At 33.0% G+C, this 23,384-nt stretch overlaps 2 protein-coding genes across 4 annotated transcripts; one reads left to right on the top strand and one right to left on the bottom strand.

The window, feature by feature from the left end:
* Positions 1-13,378: 13,378 nt before the first annotated feature.
* LOC110412917 (AP2/ERF and B3 domain-containing transcription factor At1g50680-like) lies at positions 13,379-14,452 on the bottom strand. The gene has a single exon (XM_021423566.1). The coding sequence runs from the start codon at positions 14,450-14,452 to the stop codon at positions 13,379-13,381; it is 1,074 nt and encodes a 357-aa protein (XP_021279241.1).
* A 2,178-nt stretch (positions 14,453-16,630) lies between these two features.
* On the top strand, positions 16,631-21,878 carry LOC110412155 (Major facilitator superfamily protein). Of its 3 annotated transcripts, none has more exons than XM_021422627.1 (6): positions 16,631-16,861; positions 18,712-18,762; positions 19,268-19,412; positions 19,519-19,736; positions 19,839-20,398; positions 20,697-21,878. In XM_021422627.1, the coding sequence occupies exons 2-6, from the start codon at positions 18,724-18,726 to the stop codon at positions 21,553-21,555; spliced, it is 1,821 nt and encodes a 606-aa protein (XP_021278302.1). In that variant the 5' UTR covers positions 16,631-16,861; positions 18,712-18,723; the 3' UTR covers positions 21,556-21,878. The 3 variants fall into 3 exon arrangements, with proteins under 3 accessions (XP_021278302.1, XP_021278300.2, XP_021278301.1); XM_021422625.2 differs by lacking the exon at positions 16,631-16,861 and adding an exon at positions 18,423-18,502; XM_021422626.1 differs by lacking the exon at positions 16,631-16,861 and adding an exon at positions 18,428-18,514.
* The last annotated feature ends 1,506 nt before the right edge of the window (positions 21,879-23,384 follow it).

Raw genomic sequence — 23,384 nt, 5'->3', positions numbered from 1 at the left:
TGAAATTTCCTAACCATATAAAAATAACAATTTGATAGAATATTTCTTTCCTATTTTTATATGTTCCTAAATCTTCAAAGTGATATCTCCTAAGTATAGGAAAAACCTATTTCCAATTTTGAGAAAAATTTCAGCTTCTTCTTTAAAATTGTTAAATGTAATGAATCATTTCATATAGTCAAGACCTCTTCCTACTTTCCAAATTTTGGGGTGTGGCAGTTGGCTTCAACTTGTGATCCATTAAAATAAAAGTTGGTCCAAAGGTGTGGCCACGAGAGTCAGATTGAAAAGAAACGAACAGGCCACAGCCCACAGCCCACTGGCTTCTTCAATTCTAACAATTTTGCAGTCCTAGAATAAGGAGGTTCGAACATGACAGCTACTAATAACTCAAATTAAAAAGTTTTAGATGTCTTGGAAGTATATATATATATGTAAGAGTTAAATGCTAAGGAATTAAAAGAGACCAAAGGAAGCTGGTAGGGGCCTTGGCTTCTCAAAATTCCCTTAATTAGCCACACGTATATTCTCACCCAAATGATGGTTTAATCTTATTTTTGGCCCCCTTTAGGTAATTTTTTAATGACATGGTAATTTTGATGAGTGGTTAATAGTTTTTGCTTTCGGATTCAATTAAAAATTTGATTTTCTTTCGTTTTGTATTAAAAATTTTTATGGGTTTTTGATGTAATTATAATTTCACTAAAGTTTTTTAGTTTTTTAAAAGGAATTTATCTTTTCCATCAATTAAACAAGCATGACATTAATTATTATGCCAGATATTTCTTAGGCAAAGAAAATACAATTAAAGAAACTGCAACTAACTAACTATCTATGTCGTGCTCATTTTTTTTTTGGAAGGTATTTTATTGTTAGTTACCATAGTCTAAACAGACTATGGATCTTTATGAATACAAAATGAAAATAAACCATAAAAATAAAAATCTCAAGACATATGGACCCAATTTGAAGATGTTGGTACAAAATAAACTCATGGATCAAACTTCTCTCTAAGCCCACCTATCTAGGCAAGGAAAAATATATGTCCACATTCAATAGAAACTCTCAACTCACTAGCTGTCTAGATATATTAGATCCTCAATTAAATGAATTGTACATATTACAACTTTCAAAAAAAAAAAAAAAACTCAACCTTCTAAAAGGTTGTGTAACTTCTACTCTTTTAGATATCCAATAAATTTCTTTTTAAGTGTGGAAAGAAATATATAATTTTTTGTTATGTACATTATCATTATCATTGTATGATTTTGTTTAGCTTTAATGCTCTCTTTTTTTATTAAATATTTTGCGTTAATTCATCATGCTTCTATCCCAATCCCCTCTGCCAAAATTGCTGATTTCATCCTGTGGACAGGTATTCCATTGTCAGTAATTTAGCTTCAAGATTATGTAGTCCATGAATTTATGACTCAGATCAAGTTATTAAGGTGTTTAGAAATAAGACTATGAGTTCGATGATGGTAGTTCAATTAAGGATTAAAAGGATTGATATGTATATCTATATATATAGTATTATATATATGTAACATCAAAATAAAATAAAAAATTGTTATACATCTCCATGCTCCAAGCTTTTCTTGTGATTGAAAAGAAAGAAAAAGAATAAAAGCATATACCGAGAACCAAGCATATAGAGGAGACAGCAAATGCATGCATTGACAAACATAGTACAATTCAAAGTGGAAAGCATCATCCATGCTATAAATTAAAAGGCCATACTTGCATTGAAAGGGCACCACGTTGCAAAAGCAGGGCTGCATAATTTGAGGGTCACAATGAAACTGTATGGGTGGAATGGCAAACGAATCCTAGCTCAGTCTTGGATGCTCTATATGCTGGAGGAAAATAGTATCAGCATTCCGCATTTGATGGTTGTGGTCTCCCTCTCTCCTCAAAATATATTTTTGCATGACGATTTCAGCATAGTATAACCCACCTCTGATAAAGCTCTTTGTCATTTTATTTGGATAAGTTTCACGTGAGAAACTATTTGATAGTCTTACCTTTGAGATTTTTTAGGGCCAATGTGTTCATCTTTGTTTGATTATTACCTTATTTTTTGCCATGAAAATCACAACATCTGATCAAGTCATGCCTTTGACTTGCAGTGCAGTGATCAAAATCATCAACCGTAATCATTGTGCTTTTTGTCATTTTGTAAGAAAATACATGTAGGATTTCATCTTTTTGTGAGAAAGTTATAAGCTAGCACCATATAAGGGTATCCACAAAAAATTGGGCATTTTCTAAACAATTGTTTTTAGTCTTGATGGACAATTTTCCTATATGTATGTACAGTGGGATTGTAGAATTGTCTTACAACCATAAAAAAAAATGAGAAATTATGTGCATATATATATAGAAACGTATACATATTATATAAGCATACATATTTCAAGAGTTAAGGTTCTTAAAAACATTGTTAATTAAATTATCAAATTAACAAATCTATCATTAAATGCTTGTTTTATATTGGTTGTGATATTTTTTTATAAAATGTATATTGTGTTATTTTTGAAGAACTCTTTGGAAACTTATTTATTAAGGTTTTTAAGATTTTATTGAGTTCTTGGTATATTTATTAGTTGTTTAATTACCACCATAAAATTTAATATTCAAAACATTGTAAATTTTTCTTACCAATATAATTAATCTAGCTATTTAATTCTTTGTTAAAAGGATGCGGCAAAGGATATATGTCAAAATTTTGCTTTACATTACATATAGAAAGTTTTCGTACTCCTTATGTTTCTTTTTGACCTAACAGAATTAATTAATTTAGCTTTTAAATATTGATTTAGAGAGCATTTTAGATTAATAACTAATGAATGAGAATTTTCAAGTTCTTTTAAGATCTTCAAAAAGGAATGCTTTCTAAAAGATAATAAAATTTTATAATTTTAAAGTCATTAAAGAAATGAGGGTTTTTTTTTGTTGAAATTAAGAAAGAAAATTCAAAAGTGGATATTATAAATTGAAAAAAAATTCATTTTATATATAAGAGAGAAATAATGATCGGAAACCATTAAATGCATATTACCTTTGGTTGATTGAGAAGAGAAAAAATAATTGAGAATTAATGGCATTGTGGGAATTGAGAAATGAATAAAAAATTTAAATTTATTATCACATAATTAAAAAAATGAAAAAAAAATATATTTTTTAATTATTTTGATTTTTACATATTTTTAATAAAAAATGAGATAAATAGAAATGCATAAGCGAGAGAAAATAAATATTTATGAGGCATGAGAGAATGGATAAATATTTTATTAATCATTTTTAATATAATTAATTATATTATTATTATAAAATTATGAGATTTATGAAAATTTGGATCTAAAGCCTAAAGCCGGTCCTTATCCGGTGTCCTTAATGGCCACCTATGGTTTGGTTGTGATTCTCACTCCATTGATCCGGTCTTTTTGTTCTTCTCCTGACCAGGTTAAAGTTTGATTTTTGGGTTGGTTATGACAGTCCCAACCAGTGGAACTTTTTTGAACATCGGCTTGGTTAGTGCATTAACTTTTGTTGTATAGATTTTTTACAGGAAAATTTCGAAACTTTGTATTGGAATTGTTGAGTTTCGACCTTGTGTGGCTTTCTTGATCTATGATTTGGGTTGATACGTCTGGTCTTAGCTGCACAACAACGACAAATCAAGAATTTTTTATTTGTCCAGTTTCAGGGAACCACCCATACCCTTGTTGATCAATTAAATTTCTGCTCTTCAAATTCATCCGTTCCTATTTGATCAAATGCAGCAATGGCGACTGCAATGAAGGGTCAACCTAGAAAAATCTGATCTTTTTGTATATTGTTAATGGGCTCAAAGTTTAAAAATCCGATGACCTCTTGTTGAAGGAAGATTTAGATTGCCTTGTTGCCCTTGGTGGTGATGAAAATGTAAAACTTTTTCAAACCCAAAACAAAAGGATACTTTGAAAATTGTAATAGAGTATTTGTGAAGAAGATGAATAGTAAATAGAAGGGTAAAACATATATAAAATTTATGCCACATCATTAAATAAACAAAACCATTAACATAAATTAACAGTAAAACCTATGTGTCTAGCAATATATATAATTTTGGGATGAAATGTCCGGTTTCAATACTAATGGACTTAAAATAAATTATAGTCAAAACCTAAGAGAGTAAGGATATTTTACCTTAAAAGTTAATATTCAAAATTAATTGATGAAAAGTTTAATTAACCATAATAAACTACTCAGGCAACAATCTAAATTTACCAAAACTTGTTTTTATATCAACATGAATTATATATATATGTATATAAATACTCACATGTATATGTATTAGATTTTCATGAATGCTTAATTCTATAAGTTATATACATCTACTAATGAAATGTAGGAAAGGTTATAAGTGCTAGGATTTCATATTTAAAAGTTCAGAAAATTTTTTGAATGAGATTATTTTTTTTCCTTTTCCGTTTCTTAAGTTCGAAGTTTTTCAAATCCTTTTGAATTAATGAGTAAAGTTTGACCTTTTTTTTGTTTTGCTCGAGTTATTTTAAAAATTTTAAAAATATACAAATATATATATGTTTACAAATTAAAATTTATTGAATTTTAAGTTATATAATATGAAATAAGAGGTTGTCATCCAATAAATCTTATTGTTATAAGAAGAGAAATCTTATATTCGAAAATTATATATAACATTACATAAATGAATAAGGTATATATATATGTATAGAGCTATTATTTTTCATAGTCTAATGCTAACTAACTAACAATTTTGCAATCTAACTAGTTGATTAGCCAATGGTTGTAATCTAACTAGCTAATTAGTGAATGAAATTGTATGATAGCTTTGATTGGGAGTTTTTAGACTTCTTAATTGGGAAGATTGGATTTGGGAGCAAATGGAGGAGTTGGATGAAGGCTTGCATATCATCGGCCTTAGTGACTATGCTTATAAATGGAACACCCACTTGGCAATTCAAAATGGGTCGAAGTTTACAACAAGGGTGTCCTTCGTCACTGTTCTTGTTCAACTTGGTGTTGGAGGCATTTTGGGGTTCTCATGTTTAAAGTTATTGGTATTTGATTATACGAGGCTATTAATATAGGAAATAATAGGTTGGTTGTCTCCCATTTTCAGTATGTGGACGACACCATGATTTTTGGCAAACTAAATCTTAATAGATTGCTAAATGTTAAAAGAATCCAATGATGCTTCCAAGTGGTTTTTGGGTTGAAAATTAGCATCCTAAAGAGTAACCTATTCAGAGTTGGGAAGGATGAGCGGTTGTGTCCAATTGGATGAATTGGGTCTTTTCTAGGGTTAATATGCTCCTTTTTGACTTACTTTGGCCTTCCCTTAGAGGCCAAACAAATCTCTCGTGGTATGTGGCAGCTATTGATGGACAAAGGCTCAAAATGTGCCTAGTTGGATGAAAATCCAAACTGTTGTTTGTTGGAAGTCAAGTAAGCCTTATTTGAGTGGGTTGTCAAGTCTGTCGATGCACTATATGTCTTCATTTAGGAAAAATTCCTATGGGTGGGGTAGAAGATAAGAAGAAAATACACTTTGTGGATTGGGGGTTTATATATATGTAAGCATAAGGATTGTGGTGGGTTTGGTATCACAAACCTATGAGTACAAAATAGGCCATTTCTTAATAAATGGATTTGGAGGTATAATGAGGAACTTAATAGTTTATGGAGGTCAATGATTGAAGAGAAGAATAGAGGAAACCATTTGGCATTGATCCCTCGTGATGATGATAACGTAAGGCCTCCACGTTATGGAGAAACATTTTGAGCCTTTTATCCCTAACTAATAATTATTTTAGTTTTATGTTTGTAGGTATAAGACTCGTAATGGAAATAAACATCACGTCTTATTTTGGCATGATGGATGGATCAGGCAAGTTATATTACAAGTAGTTTATCCACAAATGTTTGCATTTGCGACAAACAAAGATGGGACTTTTAATGAATTCAACTCTTGGAAGAATAATGTTTAGAATTTGAACAACCAATTGAGAAGGAGAACACTTGATTTAGAAAATAATCGATGGATTCAACATCAAAAGACCATTAAGGACATTTTCTTAAAGGAGAATTTGGATGATAGACTTATTTAGAAAGGGTCAGCTGATGACTTTTACTTGGAAAAGTCTTTCTGTGCAATAGAGGTCGAAAATAACAGAATTAATAAGACCTTCTTAGGGTCGATGTAGGTTGGAGTTGTTTTTCTTAAAGTCAAAGTGTTTTTATTGGTAAGTGCTTAGAGGTAGAATTGCAATCAAACAAGAGTTAGTGAAAAGAGGCTTGCTTAATAATAATTTCGCAATATGTGTCATGTTATGTCATAAGCTTGTTCTTTAAGTGCTTGGAATTGTGACGAAACTTGTCACTATTATATAAGGCATGAGGAATTAGCTAGGTAAGGTCAGAGGATGCAATTTCCCTTTTTTACAACATGGAATTAGGCTGCCATCAACGAAGGAAATGATATAGTGTGGAAAGTGGCATTTTTTTCTATTTTATTGTCCATTTAATTGTATAGGAATGACATGGTTTTCAGTGGGAAGACATGGGATACAATGTAGTTTTGTCAATCTCGTGCAAATCTAAGTTGTGTATTAAGTGATAACTTTATTATATAGATTCATCTTGTCATATTTTGAGTGATAAAATGACTAAGTTTTTAAGCTTAGGCAAAGTTTTAAGTAGTTTTCTTCATTTTCCTTTAATTAGTTATCTCATGATTGAGCTAGTTTACTTCAAGTTATTTTAGTTTATTTTTATGGTTAAAATACCTATTTTTAGTGATAGTTAATTTAGTTCTTATATTTTTAAGGTCCTCAAGAAAGGAAAAGTCAAATGGCAAGGAATTGTACAAGTTGGCCAAGTGTAGACTTCACCAAACATGTTGTGGTATTTCAGACATAGCTCAAGCTGCAGAATTCCAATCAACTTGATTCTTCGACCATTGCAAAGCTAAGAGGAAGACTACAACTTTTATGTTTACCATTTCACCCATTTCTAATTAGAACATGGTCAAAATCGTGTTAGAAGTAGCTAAACTGTTGTAGTTCTACATTAGATAGCTTGAAGAGCGAAGAAGACATGTCTCGCACACCAAATAGTGAGCTGGTCACTACAGTGCTAGCCACCCATCTCTGCGGCACTCAAATGGGGTTTTTAAAATCTGTAATTCTCAATTTTTGACTCTAAAGCTTTAAAGGAGGTATATATAGGCCATTTTAAAGGAGTTTTTGAGGGGGAAAGGTTAGAACAACTTCTAAAGGAGAGAAAAATTAAAAACAAAAGAAGAAAGGAGGAAAAAGAAGAGGAATCAAAAGCTTGGAAGACTAAAAAACCTGCACCAAACAATTTCTCACTTTAGATTTGATTTTCTCTCTAACTCTTTTTGTAAAACAATGGTTCATTTTGCTTAAATGTGTATTTGCCTTTTGAATACGTAGAGTTAGAACTCTTAATCTAGGATTATGGTGTGTAGTTTGGATATTTAGGATTGATTTCTACTGGCTTTTTATGGGAATATCAATGTTTATTCAAATACGTGCTAAATTCATAGTCCTACGCTTTAATTACATTGTTTCTCCCACTATCATTTTAGCTTGCAAGTCTTGGATTAATTTAGATTTTTAAATTAAATTTCATTTCAGTTCAAGAACTTGTTTTTTTTTTTAGTGCTTGGATAAAATTTAGCATGTTATAATTTTAGTAATTAGCAACAAGTAGAAACCAACTCTTTGAGGGATCAACAAACTCAACTTATTCTTATATTACTTGTTGACGGCCATGTGTACTTGCATGATTTCCTTGCGGAATTGATAAAACCTTTAAAACAAATATCTTAGTAATTTAGCAAGCAACATCAGGTCAAATCTAAATGGTTGAAAGAGAATAACTCGTTAAGCAACGCTTTCAGATTCTTGCAGTTGATGAATGCAACCAAAATGAACAGAGCTCGAAGCAAATCGTCACTTGGAGTAATCCGAGACATGGGTAGTTGAAGTTCAATGTAGATAAGGCCACATGGAGCTATCCAGTTGAGATTGAAATAGGAAGAACGTGACAAATGATCAAGGAAAAGTTTTAGTAACTTTCTTGAAGTCAACAAAAGTAGGAGATGCAAATCAAGCAAAATTGCTTGCGATTCAAGAAGAATTTGTAATATACTTGACATTCTAGTAAACATCATTTCATAGATTGTTAATTGAAAGTGACTCAACCAATGCCGTCAAGTAGGTTATAAACTTTGCATTATCACCTTGGAAAATGAGGTGGCTTGAATTGCAAATTAATAGCCTCAAAATCTAACTAGGTTGTTGACATATATGACACTGAGGTCAACTAGTAGCTTTGCAAACTTTCTTGCAAAAATAATGGGTGAGGAAAGAATATGATTTGCTACAAGTTTTTTTTTTGAGTTACTAGATTATTATTTCTCATGTGTTATGAATGCTCTGGTTGTGGTTTTGGTCATTGAAACTGACTTTTGTGTTTGTTTTGTTTGTCGATTTCGAAGCTACTTATTATGACCTTCCGATTTGTTGTAATTATCTTGTAGGTGCTGGTGCCACTAGTCACGTTGTTGAGAATGTGGTTGTGTTTTTGGTTTAATGAAGCGGTCTAGGAGTTGCATTGTTTTTGAACCAAAGGTGAAAAATTAATGTGAGATACAAGTAGGGGTAGAGTTAGTCAACTTTTGTTAGAATGACCAAAGCAAATAGGAATAAAGACTAAAAAGTTTTAAAATTAATACGTTGAACTTAACCAATAATCAAAAGATTCATCATAGACAATAATTTTACATAACACATAAATCAAAATGAATAAGAAAAGAAAGACTTATAATAATCTTTAATCAAACCTGAAAAAGAAATGGAATCAACATTAAATGTTTTTATTTTATTTATATTTAAACTTGAAATAGTAAATATAAAACTATAATGCATAAAATATAAATAGTTAAATACAATATACAAGATTTCACTCAATGGTTAAATATATAATAGTTAATTAATATAAATAGAAATAAAAAGATAAAAGAAAACTTTACTTTTTCTTAATTTCACACGATAATGGTGAGTGGGTCTCGTCTTTCCTTATCCAAGTTTACAAGCTCATAAATCTCTTTCAAAGAAGAATGAAGTGCATTTCAATACCAAGTTACAGAGAAAATAGGAAAGTAACAATAAAAGGACAAAAGAGAAGAAAAAGAAAAAGAGAAAGAGAAAGGAGAAAAAGGTGTGGAGAAACTTAAATTAAGATAAAGTTGAGTAAGGCTTTGTGAGATTATTTTATTTTTTTTATTTACATTAATTATTAAATAAAATAATTAGTTTGAGGGGACCATAAAAATAAATAATAAATAAAATTTTTCAAAATTTTAAGGAGTTATTAAAAATATATAATAAATTAATAATTTTTAAAATATTAGGGGGATCTACCTTCCACCCTTGGATACGAGGGAATGTTATTTCCTTTGACATGTGTTGTTTTCAATTAAAATAATGAAGTGCGAATCATGAGAGATCAAATAGTTTACAAATGAGAATTGTATAATTATATAAAACTTGTTCATGAAGTTCACAAATCTGGCTTACATTTAGTAATCTTTTTATTGACATAATAATAATAGGATATATGCCTTTTTCAAAAAAAAAATGGATAGATGACCTACCCTTTTTTTTTTTAATGATGATATGCACCTAAGAAGATGTAGGGGTCAAATGTGACTATATCATAATCATGTAGAAAACTAAAAGCAACAAAAGGAAATGCATTGTGTGCACACACAAAACATGAGGTGTTCACTATTACTTGTGTCTTTTGCAGGGTTGTGAACTACATTTCCTTTTTAATGTTTGATTAAACACAACTTTATCCAAAATTTTGGTATGTTTTGCAATAACCTCAAAATATAATAGAAATTCAGTTTGTACAATTGCTTCCACTTTCATTATGTGAATTCATTGGTACTCATATACCTAAATTTAAACTACATTTAGAAGGAATAAAGGAAAAATGTCTACTTTGCCACCTTTGGGTTGCATAAATAGTTATAAATATTGAAATAAAATGATTTATGACGTTATGCTTGGAAGAGAAAAAATGTGGGAAAAACAGGCATCATTGAGTGGGACTTTAACAGTGCCAAAACTTTAGAAACATTTATTTCCTTGTTCCTTCATCTTTTAGGGATTAGCTTTTGTGGAAAACTTTGTTGTAGATGCTTCTACGGAGACCTAAAAATTCTGGACATGATTTGTTAACATGAAATAAGAATGATATAGAATTAAATGAATTTGACTTTAGACAAGTGAACACCTTTAAGACATGATAAGTTCGTGTCTTAAGCGGGTTAAATTCACTAGATCCACATATGACACGTTAAACTTCTTTAATTAATTATGTTATTGTATCAATTTTTATAATATGAAATTTTAATCTGTTTACAATACCCATTTAAACAAGTTAATTAAGTTAACTATATTTAAATGGGTTTGTTGTGTCATAATCATGTAAAATTTAATTAAATTAGATACACACTCATTTCCATTTCAATACTACATATCAGAGTGGTTAAAGGGAGAAAATTCCACCAATATGCAGTCATCTTGGTGATGTCCTTACCATGGGAATTCTTTTCATTCCCATTTTATTAATGGAAGCTATCTTATGGTTTTCAAACAAAAAAAAAAAAGAAAAAGAATTTTACATTGCTTTTATTAAAAATTAATAATGAATTTTGTAGGGAAAGGTTAACTTATCATCATGCATGGTGCACTACTGTTGGCTACTGTTTAGTGATTGAAATTATTTATGTTTTACATTAAATTTTTGAATTAATAATAAATGCGTGCATCTCTTAATTAAAATATTGAAGTTAAATTTCTTTTAAATTCAAAAATAATTATTTTTTTTACTAAAATCTATTATAAATAATACATTTTTTTCCTCTTTATTTTTTAGCATATATGATCTTTAGGACTATATAAAAAGATACTTGTTTTGTTTTGTAAATCTTAGCTTCCCGCGGGAAGATTTAAACTTGAGATCTTAAAAAATGTTTGATGTGAGACAAATAATAAGTTGCCTTCGATGAAATCAATTTCTAGGAATTATAGAAGAAATATTTAATTGTCAAAGCACGCACTAGGACATGTGTATGCTGCAATTTGAATAAATAATCTAGACCTATATATGATGCTTGTATTTTTGGAATGATAGAAAAGGTTAAAATTGAGGATGACATAATATCAATAGTGCTTATAATAAAATGTCGGTCGTCCATCATACACATGAGAACCATTGCTGAATTGGACAATAAACAGCAATAGTATTGCCATATATCATTTCAGAAACTGGACAAATAGCTTAATTACACATGAGCGGCGTGCAAGCCAAGGAGAATTGAGGGAGAAAGGAGTGACAAAGTGGAAGACAGTTTATGCTGTAAACAGTGAAGAAAGAGAGTTGGGTGCCAGACAGCTGATCTGCCGATACTTGACTTGAAATGGACATTTTCTTAGGTTTTGATTTGATAAGTCAGTGCTGCACAGTTTAATATGGACCCGTCCTTATCACTCGAAACAAATTGTTTTGTGGTGAAATCAGCTCCCTCTTATTACCCTCCATTTCATCTCCCTCCTCTGCATGTCTACACATGTATATTTACAACAGTTTTTCAACACAAGTAAACAAGTCCCCCCGCAAGGAATAAGACCGGCAGGATCTAGTAGCATCAATTACACAATCAGCGTGTTGAAAGGCGTCACTGGCACTTAGTTCAGGTGATAAGGGTGAGTTAGGGTATGAAGATTCTGATTTCAGGTCCTAGTACTTCTTTTGCTAAAAATAAAGAAACTGTGCAAAAGTGTGTACTAAACTATTAGCTTCTCTAACTTAGATGTTATATCGTTTACAATAATTGCATTATAATTTTCATATAGTTTAATATGGACCTTAACGTTTATAAGTGACGATTGAATTCATGGTAATATTATAATAAAAAGAATTATAAGTGAAATAGTCTTATAAAAATTTTTATGTCTCCAATGATTACACCATAAGAAAAGGGTAATATCTGTTATTGTTAAAGTTCAAAATACTAACTATTAATCAAACATGTATTATTTGTTAAATTTGAAATTGGATAAATGAATGAGTACATCAACTAAAAACCAGGCAGCTCGTGAAATGAGTATATCAATTAATCTTCTGAGTATGGGGAGAAATTAGATTCATCAAATAAGTTATAGGTGACTGGCACAAAATATATATGAAGTATATGCATGTAAACCATCCATTTAACTATATAAGTTTAATACATATATAAAAACTCCTTTTGATGTTCCTTGGAGATTAACAAGTCATGCCATCCAAATCACTAAACTGTTTGAGAAAGTTCATACTTAGAATATCTCTCATATACCTCGTTCTTCCAACGAGGCTGCCGACCAACTCGCAAATGACGTTCAAAGACCCCAGGATCTGTTGTGGATCAGTTCTGATCCAAGGCATGTTATAAGTGGTGGTGCTCCTATAAACGCTAATGTGGGTTCTGGTTGATTGATGGGGATGGCTATTTTTTCTCTCTTATGCAGGGTTTTTATCTGTTCTGTCATGGCTGATTTCATGCTTGATCCTTTCTTGACTCGATAACCAGTCCTTGTTGCTGCTTTGGGTCTTTTCTCTGCTAGTAATTACTGTGGTCTCGTTGATACGGATAGTGTGCTTATTGGTTGTTGTTGAAAATGGTTAGCTCTCATGTGGAGTGTGCAGCTCTTGTATACAATTTTTGTACAGGGAATCCTTTCCTTGTTGCTGCTTTTGACTGCAGAGGCCATCACGCCACCACCACTTAAGTGGCGTCGAGGTCTTCTTCCCGCAGCTACCCTTTTTGTTTGTCTGCAGCCTCTTTTGATCATGTAAGCTGCGGCTTTTTTGTAATCCTGTCTTGAATGAAAAATAATTATATAAATTTAGTATTATATGATCACAACCGTTCATCAGATGAGTGGTTAGATTTGTATGAGCGTATAAATAATTACTCTCTGTATAGTTATATTTGGATCCCTAAAATGTAAAAATTTACACGAGAAAGCACCATAAAATTAAGAAGCCATTTCTCATGCTAATTAATAGATACATAAGTTTGGTTTTGCAGGATTATTAGGTCTCCTATTTGCAAAGATAATAGTTTAGCTTTTCCATGCAACTAAATAGCTGCTGAGGAAATTGCAACTTAATTGAGCTAAAGCGACCTGAGAAAGAAGGTAAACAAAAGAAGGGAATCAAATACAAGAAGCCCTAAATATATAAATGAGAATCAACACTGTCTCTGTCAATTAATCTGAACTCCAAAAAGAGTAACCCTTTTCTCCTCCACATCATGGGATGACTTTAATCCACTGAGACCTTTGTCTTCATTAAACAGACTGTTACAATTGTCAATTCTGCAGTAGAAATTCAGTCCCAATTCCACTTGCAAATCCTGTGGTGATGATTCCAATCCGTTTGAGACCTTGTCCTCGTTGATGCAACGTTGTTCACCATTATAATTTACATCAATTAGGAAGAAATTTAGAGCATCTTTTTCCACAAGTGCAGGGCAGTGACATGTGTGAAAAGTGATTATGTCTCTTTCCTTCAATTTTTTCTCCTTGACAAATCGATTCCAACCCCTTGTAAAAACAAAGCTCTGGCTACTTCTCCAGTAGCAATACCGAAATTTCCAAGTCCTCATTAGCCTGTCATAGAAAACAAGCTCCATTTCTTCTACGCCAACACCAGCCACATTTTCTTCATCATTTTCACGGATGTAAGGAAAGTACTTAACAGCATATTTTTTGGGGATCACAAGTCTATTAAGCTTACCGACATCACTTGGAGTTAATTCCTTTTGGAAAAGTTGTACACAGGAAAAATGTATATCACCATGCACCATATTTTTGTTGACACTTTTGCTGCCCAATAGCCCATCCCTTTCAGATAGAATGTTGACAAATTCTGCAAACTTGGCTTGATAGGAACCGTCTCTGATCATGTTCAAGACATCTTCCGTGCTATAAAGGCTTTGAAAAAGAGGCTCTTGGATGTTGTGCTCTGCCCATGGGAAATTTCTATGGGAATCTCCACTTCGAAGCTTGATCGCTGCGCTATCATAAGACATAGCTGCTTCTTTCTCGGACTTGAATGTGCCAAGCCAAATCCTCTGGTGGTTGGCATAAATTTGCGCACCCCAATGTCCATTTTGCTGTGGCACAACCCCTTTAAACCTTGCTAACGAGGCATTGGTTTCGTGCCTGGAACGTTTGCTAGCACGTAACGGGTAGTTGCTGTTGCCACAATTTGAAGTTTCTGCTGGTGCCACTTTCAATTTGGCATTTGAAACCATGCTTGATTCATCTTCGTCCATTAGAGAATGGCCAAAATGAAGAACAAATTAACAAGACAAATTTGGGAAAAGAAAATTAGGCAAGAGCTAATGGAGGGTGTAAATGAGCAAGGAGGGGTTTAAACAAAATCAAAAAAGTAAAAAGGCATGGGAAGATTAATTGATTAAAAAATTGAGGAGAGATTAATGGAGAAAATCTGGGAATCAGAGATATTGATTTGTTGTAAGAAAATGGCAGGTTTACATTTGAAAGATGAAGAGTTGAAAGAACCCGAGCGTAATTAGGTATCCTTTTGACAGCCAAGTTAAAACCCTATTAACTTTCCAGAAACAATGTTTGTGCAATGAAAACAATAGGTTAGAAACAAGATTTTTCTTATTTGAAAAACACAGGATAATTACTAATGAGTGGGTTAGTATGTTGAAACAAACTGTGAATGGCTGAATTCTAGTTGTCTTAATTTAGGCAGGAAGGTTTTGTTCAACTTAATATAACGCTTACCCTCTCAATTAGTTCCTTTGTTAACTGAAAATGCCATTTGTTTAGTGTGTCATGCTAGTTGCAGCAAAGCAGAGTAGGTGCTGCGCGCAATGCCTCTTTTTGTCTAATTGAACTCAGATGGGTTGGCATTTTAACAAAATATATAAGTAATGGCTAATTGGGGTGGTTTGTTCCTATAAAGTTTGATGGAGGTTTTCTAACCATCAGGGTCTCAGCTTTCAAATTCCAAGCTGTGTGAAATTAATTCAATGCTGTATACGTTGGATTTCTCTCACCTGTTGATTTGCTAATTTTTTTTTTTTTCCTAGAGATGGGTTTTCTAAAGGCTTGCTTGGTACAAGTTCTCTTTCTGTCAAATAATTTTAATTAAAAGAAAAGTGTAATTGTTTGTCAACATACACTGTGACCGTGATTAGTGGATTAGAGATTGAAATCTCTTATATACATATTTGACATTCCATTTACCATTATTTTGGTCATAATTTTTTGTTTTTGTCTTCCCAAAGGAAATGACATATGTGTCCACAAAGGGCAATTTATTAACTGCACCTTTAGGGGGGCCTTGGAATTAGGGTGCAAGTTGAAACCATGTTCACAAATTAAGCACATTTTAACCATCCGTTTCAGCTTTTACGGTGGCCGTTTGCCCCTCTCATCATAATCACCCTAAATAATGGCTTATCATATCACACCATGGCCCATGTTTTTATTGCTAAGTTTTTGACTCAACTTAATTTAGATAACTCTTTCCATTATACAAGAAGAAACCCAGATATTTGCCTTTTGAAGTTTTCAAATTTATATTTCATTATAAAAGTTCTTTCAATACTCAATAATAAAATCATATCACAAATTTTCTACCACTTAAAAAAATATATTATTTGACCAATAATAAAGCATGTATTATAGCAAAATTAACCAATTACATTTCTTATAAATATTGATTAATCCAAAAAGTGAAATATTTTGATTATAATCTAATGAGGAGTAATGTAATATTACTTAAGTTGTAAATAAAACCCCTTAATTTCAAATAAAAAGATATATTAATATATATATTTAAAGTTTAGATTTTTATATTAAGGTGGTCCAAAAGGCATTGCATGTCACTATAAGTCTGTAAGTTCTTAAGCTTGAAATTTCTTATGGCATTGGCTTCTAGTTCCTGGTAGATAGAACTGTACATAACAATTAGGACTAAGCCACATCTAAAACCATTAACACCATCATCCCAGTCTAATATATATATATATATATATATATATATATATATATATATATATATATATAAAAAGTAAATAAAAATTAGTTTGGCGATAGAAGAGTAGTAATGTTTAACAAGGACAAGACGTGGGGTTAGCCATGAGAACCAATATCTAAAACAAGTATTAGTTACTTGCAATAGACACATATGTATATAAATATATCCCTTAATTATTCTCATAAATTTCCTCTTTTTTTGGTAAAAATCTTTATTATCCTTATCAATATTACACAATTTTAGGTAAAGTTGTACAACCATCCTAGGTTCAACAAAGAAGTAGCATGTGAACAAGTAAACCAAGAGAAGATCGGGGAGCTTCATTAGGGAAATTTGTTATACATAACAGAATCCTCATAATTGAAGTCTTTTTAATCGTTGATAACACTTTCCACACGCAAAGCTCTTTGCCTTCGTTTTTTCCTTGCGGATAAAGGGTAAGTAGTACGTATAAGGCTTTGGTGAAGACATTATTGGTTCGTATCTTCTGGAGGCAAGCCAAATTGTGAGCTTCAGCTCTCTCTGATTCAAGTTGCAATCCATAAATGACAATAGGCTTCGACGGACTATTTTCTCTTGTTATCCTCGACACTGCTTCTTCGCCTTCCCCGGAGTCTTTAACAATTCCCAGAGACATTACCTTGTCCGTGACCAAGTTTCGTAAAAGGTGAGTAACCCTACCTAAGGTATTTTTCCCTCTTGAGAATTATTTTTGTATATGATTGGAAAAATCGTACCAGCGTAAGCTTTGATCTTTAGTAGAAAAATTGATGACCTGTACTTAACATGAAGCTTTAGCTTTGTTGCGTGCAAGATTATCAAAGAGCTAGCAGGGCAAGCGATGGCATATTGATGGTTAACTGTTCATCAATATCGCGACAAAAATTCTTTTGCTGTTGTCTACCCCTGGAAAATTATGTGTTATACATTACAAAATTTAGTTTTCGATATCTGGATTAATTTTGGAAAAAGATGATATGGCTTGTGTCATCATCAATCTATATGGAGCAGCGTATTTTCCTACCTTTTTCCTTGGAATTAATCCTTTCACATCGCCCCTTACCCTTTGTATACAAAACTTATAACCTCAGCTAAGGAAGAAGAAATGGGACTTTTTAAACAAGGTAAAGGAAGGGAGTTTCCCTTTGCTCACCACCCTTTCTGATAAATGGAATTTCGTTTCTTTTGACAAGGTTTGAGGAATATAAGTTTGACAAATTTGATTCACTTGTGGCCTCCTCTAATTAATTCCAAATAATCCATGTATTTTCTTTTGTATATCTCCAAAATTTTCTTCTTTTACTGCAAATTGACATTTATTTTTAGCACTTCATCTTAAAGTTGTTTAGGATCCTTCCCTAGTTATAAATTTTAGATATTATCTTCAAATGTCACCGTCTAGCATATGACAAATTTAGAAATCTTGTTACATGTAGCATTTCAAATATTATCACCTTTCTTTGCTCTTGGCTTGGGATATCCCAATTTTATTTTCCACTTCCAGCTCCTTCATCTTACCTACTTACGATAAGTTAAAATTGAATTGTATCTATTAAACTATAATTAGGTGTAAATAAATATAACACCATATATAATTTCATATGTTATTTAGCTTTAATATATATTGCTCATGCTTCATACACATGTTTTCTATTTTTGTTCTTTAATTTGAAGTTTTGATTCAATGTATAAGGAAAAGAGTTTACCACACGTACATTTGACAGCATTTTCTTTTTTCTTGCTGAAAAGAAATGGTTTGAAATGTATTGGATGAACAAATCATCATTGTTATTTAGATTTTCCATGTGAGTGTACAGTTTATAACTGTTACATATGCTTAGTGATGAAATTAATAAGTGGAGATAGATCAGGAAAGGGCTCATATACAAAACACCAAGAGTGAGATTTAGGAGTGTTTATCAATATTTTGAAAACCTGAGCATTGAAAAGATAGATAGTGATGGAATATCACTTTCAGATGAAAATAAAATCCCACTGACCAAGATTTCATGGAAGAAATGACCTAATATGTGGCATAGATTCTTCTATGCAAACTTCTCATGATCTTCTATATTTTACCAATATTTCTTTCCATCTTACTGAAGAAAAATATTTATCTTGAGCCGAAAACATAAGGTCAATTTGATAGTGACCCTTTCTTGTCTATCTTTGTATGTTCTCCTATATATTGGACTCTTTTCTCACATTCTTCCCATACCACTCTTTCATCTCCTCTCTCTTAATAAGAGAACTTCTTCTTTCTTCTCTATCTTTTATGAGCATCCCTTTTCGTTCAAGTCTCTTTCTTGTGAGTTATAAGGTCTTAAGTTTAATACCATTATCTCTTCTTTCCCCACTTGTTTGAAACTTTCACACATATAACCTTGCCCTTTTTTCTTATGATTTTCATGGACACACTGCCTCAATTATATCCATTAGAATAAAAAAAATTGATTGTTTTTGTTGCTCTCTTTTGCATGGTTTGATTCGTCTTTAACATATTGTATGATTTTGCAGAATAAACTATCAATGGCCAGTTTTGACTCTAGCAATGAGATCGAGCTAAAGGTTGGCAAACTACACCCAGCATTAAATTTAGTTAAATATACTACCTTTTCCCTTTTTTTTTTTTTGGAAACAAGTAAGAGTTACCATGAGAAAATGACTTTAGTCACCGCCTAATTAGCTCAGTGCTAAGTTTTACTTAGCAGGAAATTACACTATTACGAAGTTAGTTGGCTTAAAATAATCCATTCATGATTCATGTAACTTGAGTCTTGCTTATTTTCGGTTGCATGTATATTGTATCCATTAGTTTTCTTTTATTAATGTTAATCTTTTTAAGTGTTAAATCTGTTTTCGCAGCGTATATTAATTAGGTTACCCCACATCTAAGTATTTAACGTCCCAACTAGTTGGGTGGAACTTCTATTTCATAGCCAAGCAGTTTTAGCCCACTTTAAGCCTCACAATATCTAAGGCTAAGCTTTATTTATTTGGTTTGATAATATATCACTGTATAAGTGTATTATTTTCTTTTTGGTTGATCTTATTCTACTATTGATAATGACAGGATAATGCAGAAATTATTAGCTCAAGACAAGTGGAAGCTGTGAACGGAAGTGAGAATACAGATGGAAAGAAGAAGCTCGATACCAAAAGTTCTCTCATCAAGAAGCAGCCATCAGGAGGATGGACATATGCAAGTCTCTTGCTAGGTAATTGTCAATTCTTAAGCAGCTAATCACTTGAATTGTATGTGCACTAATGTTCTTTTATATATTCAGAAGTTGAGAAATGATTCTTCTTCATTTTTTGGTGCAGTGAATCAAGGCCTAGCAACATTAGCTTTCTTTGGAGTAGGCGTGAATTTGGTGTTGTTCTTAACCAGAGTTCTTGAGCAAGATAATGCTGATGCGGCCAACAATGTCAGCAAGTGGACTGGAACTGTTTACCTGTTCTCTCTCATCGGGGCATTCCTTAGCGATTCGTACTGGGGTCGTTATTTGACATGTGCTGTCTTTCAGCTCGTACTTGTGCTGGTAATATAAGCATTCAGATTAAAGGATCACTCTTGTTTGTTATATTTCCTTGTTCTTGATTTATGGACTTACCGATTAAATGCTGTGAAATTGTGGTTACAGGGTTTGGGGCTATTATCACTTGCTTCTTGGCTTTTCTTGATAAATCCTGCGGGTTGTGGCGATGGAGTAAAAGTCTGCATGCCCTCATCATCAGTTGGTATCGCAATTTTCTACTTATCAATCTATCTTATAGCCTTTGGATACGGAGGGCATCAACCAACCATAGCCACTTTTGGAGCAGACCAGTTTGATGATTCACATCCCAAAGCAGCAGAATTAAAAGCTGCCTTCTTTTGCTACTTCTACTTTGCGCTAAACGCCGGATCTCTGTTTTCGAACACTATACTGGTTTATTATGAGGATTCAGGAAAATGGACGCTAGGCTTCTTGGCTTCGTTAGGTTCTGCAATTTTAGCCCTAGTGCTGTATATGTTGGGGACACCAAGATATAGGTACTTAAAAGCATATGGCAATCCACTGCCACGCGTTGGCCAAGTATTCATTGCTGCATACAGGAAGTGGGATCTTGCACCAGCCGATGCTAATACCTTGTATGAGTTGGAGGGCACACAATCTGCAATCAAAGGGAGCAGGAAAATTCTCCACAGTGATGATTTCAGGTAAGTATTAATGTTTCAAAAGAACAAGCTCAACAGAGTCTTAATTTATCCAGCTTTTTGAGATTGACAATTTTTTTATCCTCTTTACTGTAAGCAATATATATTGGGGTAATGTTGATTATTCTAGATTACTAGCGTATGGTATGGTATTGTAGCACTTACTTGTATCAGATCAGTGATGGACAGTGCTCCTTATTCTAGCAAGTGACTACTAATTAATTTTGATTTTAGTTTCCATTAGTGCCACAGAATGATCTTATTCTTTGCTGACGTTAAGTTACTTAAAATTGACCTGCAGGTTCCTGGACAAGGCGGCTACAGTAACACAGAATGATTTGTGTGGACCAAACAATCCATGGAGGCTTTGCACTGTAACTCAAGTTGAAGAAGCCAAATGTGTCCTAAAGATGTTACCCATTTGGCTCTGTACCATAATTTACTCTGTCATCTTCACGCAAATGGCATCCCTTTTTGTGGAGCAAGGTGATGTAATGGCCGCCAAATTTGGAAACTTCCACCTTCCAGCTGCCAGCATGTCTGCTTTCGACATTTGCAGCGTTCTCATTTGCACTGGAATCTATCGTCATATCCTCGTGCCCTTGGCTGGAAAATTAAGTGGTAACCCCAAGGGATTGACTGAGCTTCAAAGAATGGGCATTGGACTCATCATTGGAATGTTTGCGATGATTGCAGCTGGTGTCACTGAGATCCAAAGACTCAAATTTGTGACCCCTGGTGAGAAGAGAAGTTCTTTAAACATATTTTGGCAAATTCCACAATATGTTTTGGTTGGTTCATCTGAAGTTTTCATGTACGTTGGTCAATTGGAGTTCTTCAATGGGCAAGCTCCGGATGGTATTAAAAGCTTTGGAAGCTCTCTTTGCATGGCTTCCATTTCTCTTGGCAACTATGTTAGCAGTTTATTAGTTAACATGGTTATGGGGATTACGGCAAGAGGTGAAAGTCCTGGTTGGATCCCAGCTGATCTGAACGCAGGCCACATGGACAGATTCTACTTCCTTATCGCAGGTCTAACTGCTATTGATTTTGTGATCTATGTGTTTTGTGCTAAATGGTACAAGTGCATCAACCTTGACGCCAGCGAGAAGGGAATTCAATTGGAAGAACAACATAATGATGTGCTTGGAAAAGTTTAATTTCAAGCTCCTTAGCTCTTTTTAACGCTCAAGACACATCAACTCATCAACTTTTGAAGTTTGCATCTTATCATTATAAATCCTTGTTTAATAACTTTTTCTAAAAAAATCCACATTCCACACGGGAGGCATGACCTTTACCTGTATGATTGCCTCCTCGGTATGGGAGGACTTTCCTTTTCATTCTGATGTTGAGGTTGGTAGAGTCCATTGGCAAGTTGCTGGACTTAGTTGTGTTTGTTTGTTGATGTTTTAAGGATTTGTTAATGCTGATCATGGCTGTTTCCGTTGTTATTATCAGTATCAGTTCTGTTTTGAATTAACTTCTCCTCTTCGCTTTCTTCCACTGTCGTTGGATTATGATAACAATGGTAATGGTCACTCTATACTCTACTCAAAAACCGAAGGGACTAAAAGCTTTATCAAAGTTCATCCATGAATTAAGGTGCATATGCTCTGTGATCTGTTTTGGTCAAATCGCTCTCAGGTTGAAGGCAAAACTCTTAAATAGGAAAAACAAATGGGAAATAGGATACTTGGTTTGAAGGTTTGCTTCTAACATCTTCCTAATTGATTTATCATGACTGGCTAATAATTAAAGTCCATCTATTCTAAGCTAGCAGACAAGAGAAATCTCTCTGGAATTGTATCCAAGTGAATGAATTTACAAGTCATCAACTTGCTGATCCACTTTGGTGGGTGATGTCACTCTGTTAGGTGAAAAGAATTGATAGTTACTAATCAAAGTGTGGTTGGACTTTGTGAGTTATAGCCTCTGGCATGAATGAGTTTCTTGTCCTTGATTTAGAGCAATAAATTAAAAGAAGTCTAGCAGGCCACAAAACATAAGCCGATGTTTAACATCAAGAAACAGAACAAATTAAATAATGACTGCAAACTCTTTGGGTGGGGGGCTGCAAGTGGACACCAAAAACTTGGTCTTAAAAGTGAGATGGAAACCTGGCCTATACGCTGTCCAAAAAATGATTCATGGGTCTATTTAGTATCCGTCCCCATGTATGAAAAGTTAGTATGAGAGTTGTGGCACCATTACTTTCAAACCCTGCACATTGTACATACAATATTGTTTTCGTTTGCATAAACATGATTGCACCATAAATGAAAACCAAATAATTAAGCACCCGTAACTGTCTTTGTAATTGCCAAATTCGTGGAACTCAGGAGGCCTCAAGTGTTGAGTCCGCTGTATGATAGTAACAAGCAAAAGCATTCTGAGATAGCTAGAACGCGTGGAACTCGAAAAAGGAGTCCAATCCTCTAGTCTCTGCTCTGTGCTTTCACATCACGCTGGCAATATATCCAAAGCCAGGGATTAGAGGGTTTTCCCTCTCAAGAAAATAGGCTATTAGATGTTGACTTCAAGAAATCATCTTTCTTGTCTTGGACTGAAACCATCCATCGAGTGTTTGTGAGTTGAGAGTGATACTCTGATTAATTAGCCATCAACTTGTGAGGCAACAAATGAGCCTCTGGGTTTCTATTGATTAACTAATTTATGACATCAGATAGTTAAGACTACTTGGTTAAGCCTGATGAAAAACAATAAACATTCTGAATTAATACTTCTTTTATCGGTTATTTTCCATTTGAATTTCATCACCCAAAATGATTCTGTAACTGGTGTACCCCTCTAAAACAACTTGGGTTCACTCCATGGTTATTACATACCATGTCCAAGGTTCAGATCCCCATGTCTTTCACATATCCAGTCCATTGAAAATTAAGTTCAATTTATATATTTTTAGTTGCCAAAATTCACCTATGAATATGTAGCACGGCAAATAAACAAATTTTTTAAAAGTACGTCT

This window comes from Theobroma umbraticum, unplaced genomic scaffold (genome assembly GCF_002168275.2).
Source record: "Theobroma umbraticum cultivar Fairchild unplaced genomic scaffold, ASM216827v3 scaffold_95.0, whole genome shotgun sequence".
Lineage (NCBI taxonomy): Eukaryota > Viridiplantae > Streptophyta > Magnoliopsida > Malvales > Malvaceae > Theobroma > Theobroma umbraticum.
This window is presented reverse-complemented; position numbering and strand designations above follow the sequence as displayed.

Bases quoted from the DNA above. Each gene is read 5' to 3' on its own strand.
- LOC110412917 (XM_021423566.1), bottom strand. From the start codon at position 14,452: ATGGACGAAGATGAATCAAGCATGGTTTCAAATGCCAAATTGAAAGTG.
- LOC110412155 (XM_021422626.1), top strand. From the start codon at position 18,470: ATGAGCATCCCTTTTCGTTCAAGTCTCTTTCTTGTGAGTTATAAG. The intron at 18,515-18,711 runs GTCTTAAGTTTA...ATGATTTTGCAG, and splicing joins TCTTTCTTGTGAGTTATAAG to AATAAACTATCAATGGCCAG. The intron at 19,737-19,838 runs GTAATATAAGCA...TTGTGGTTACAG, and splicing joins TTCAGCTCGTACTTGTGCTG to GGTTTGGGGCTATTATCACT.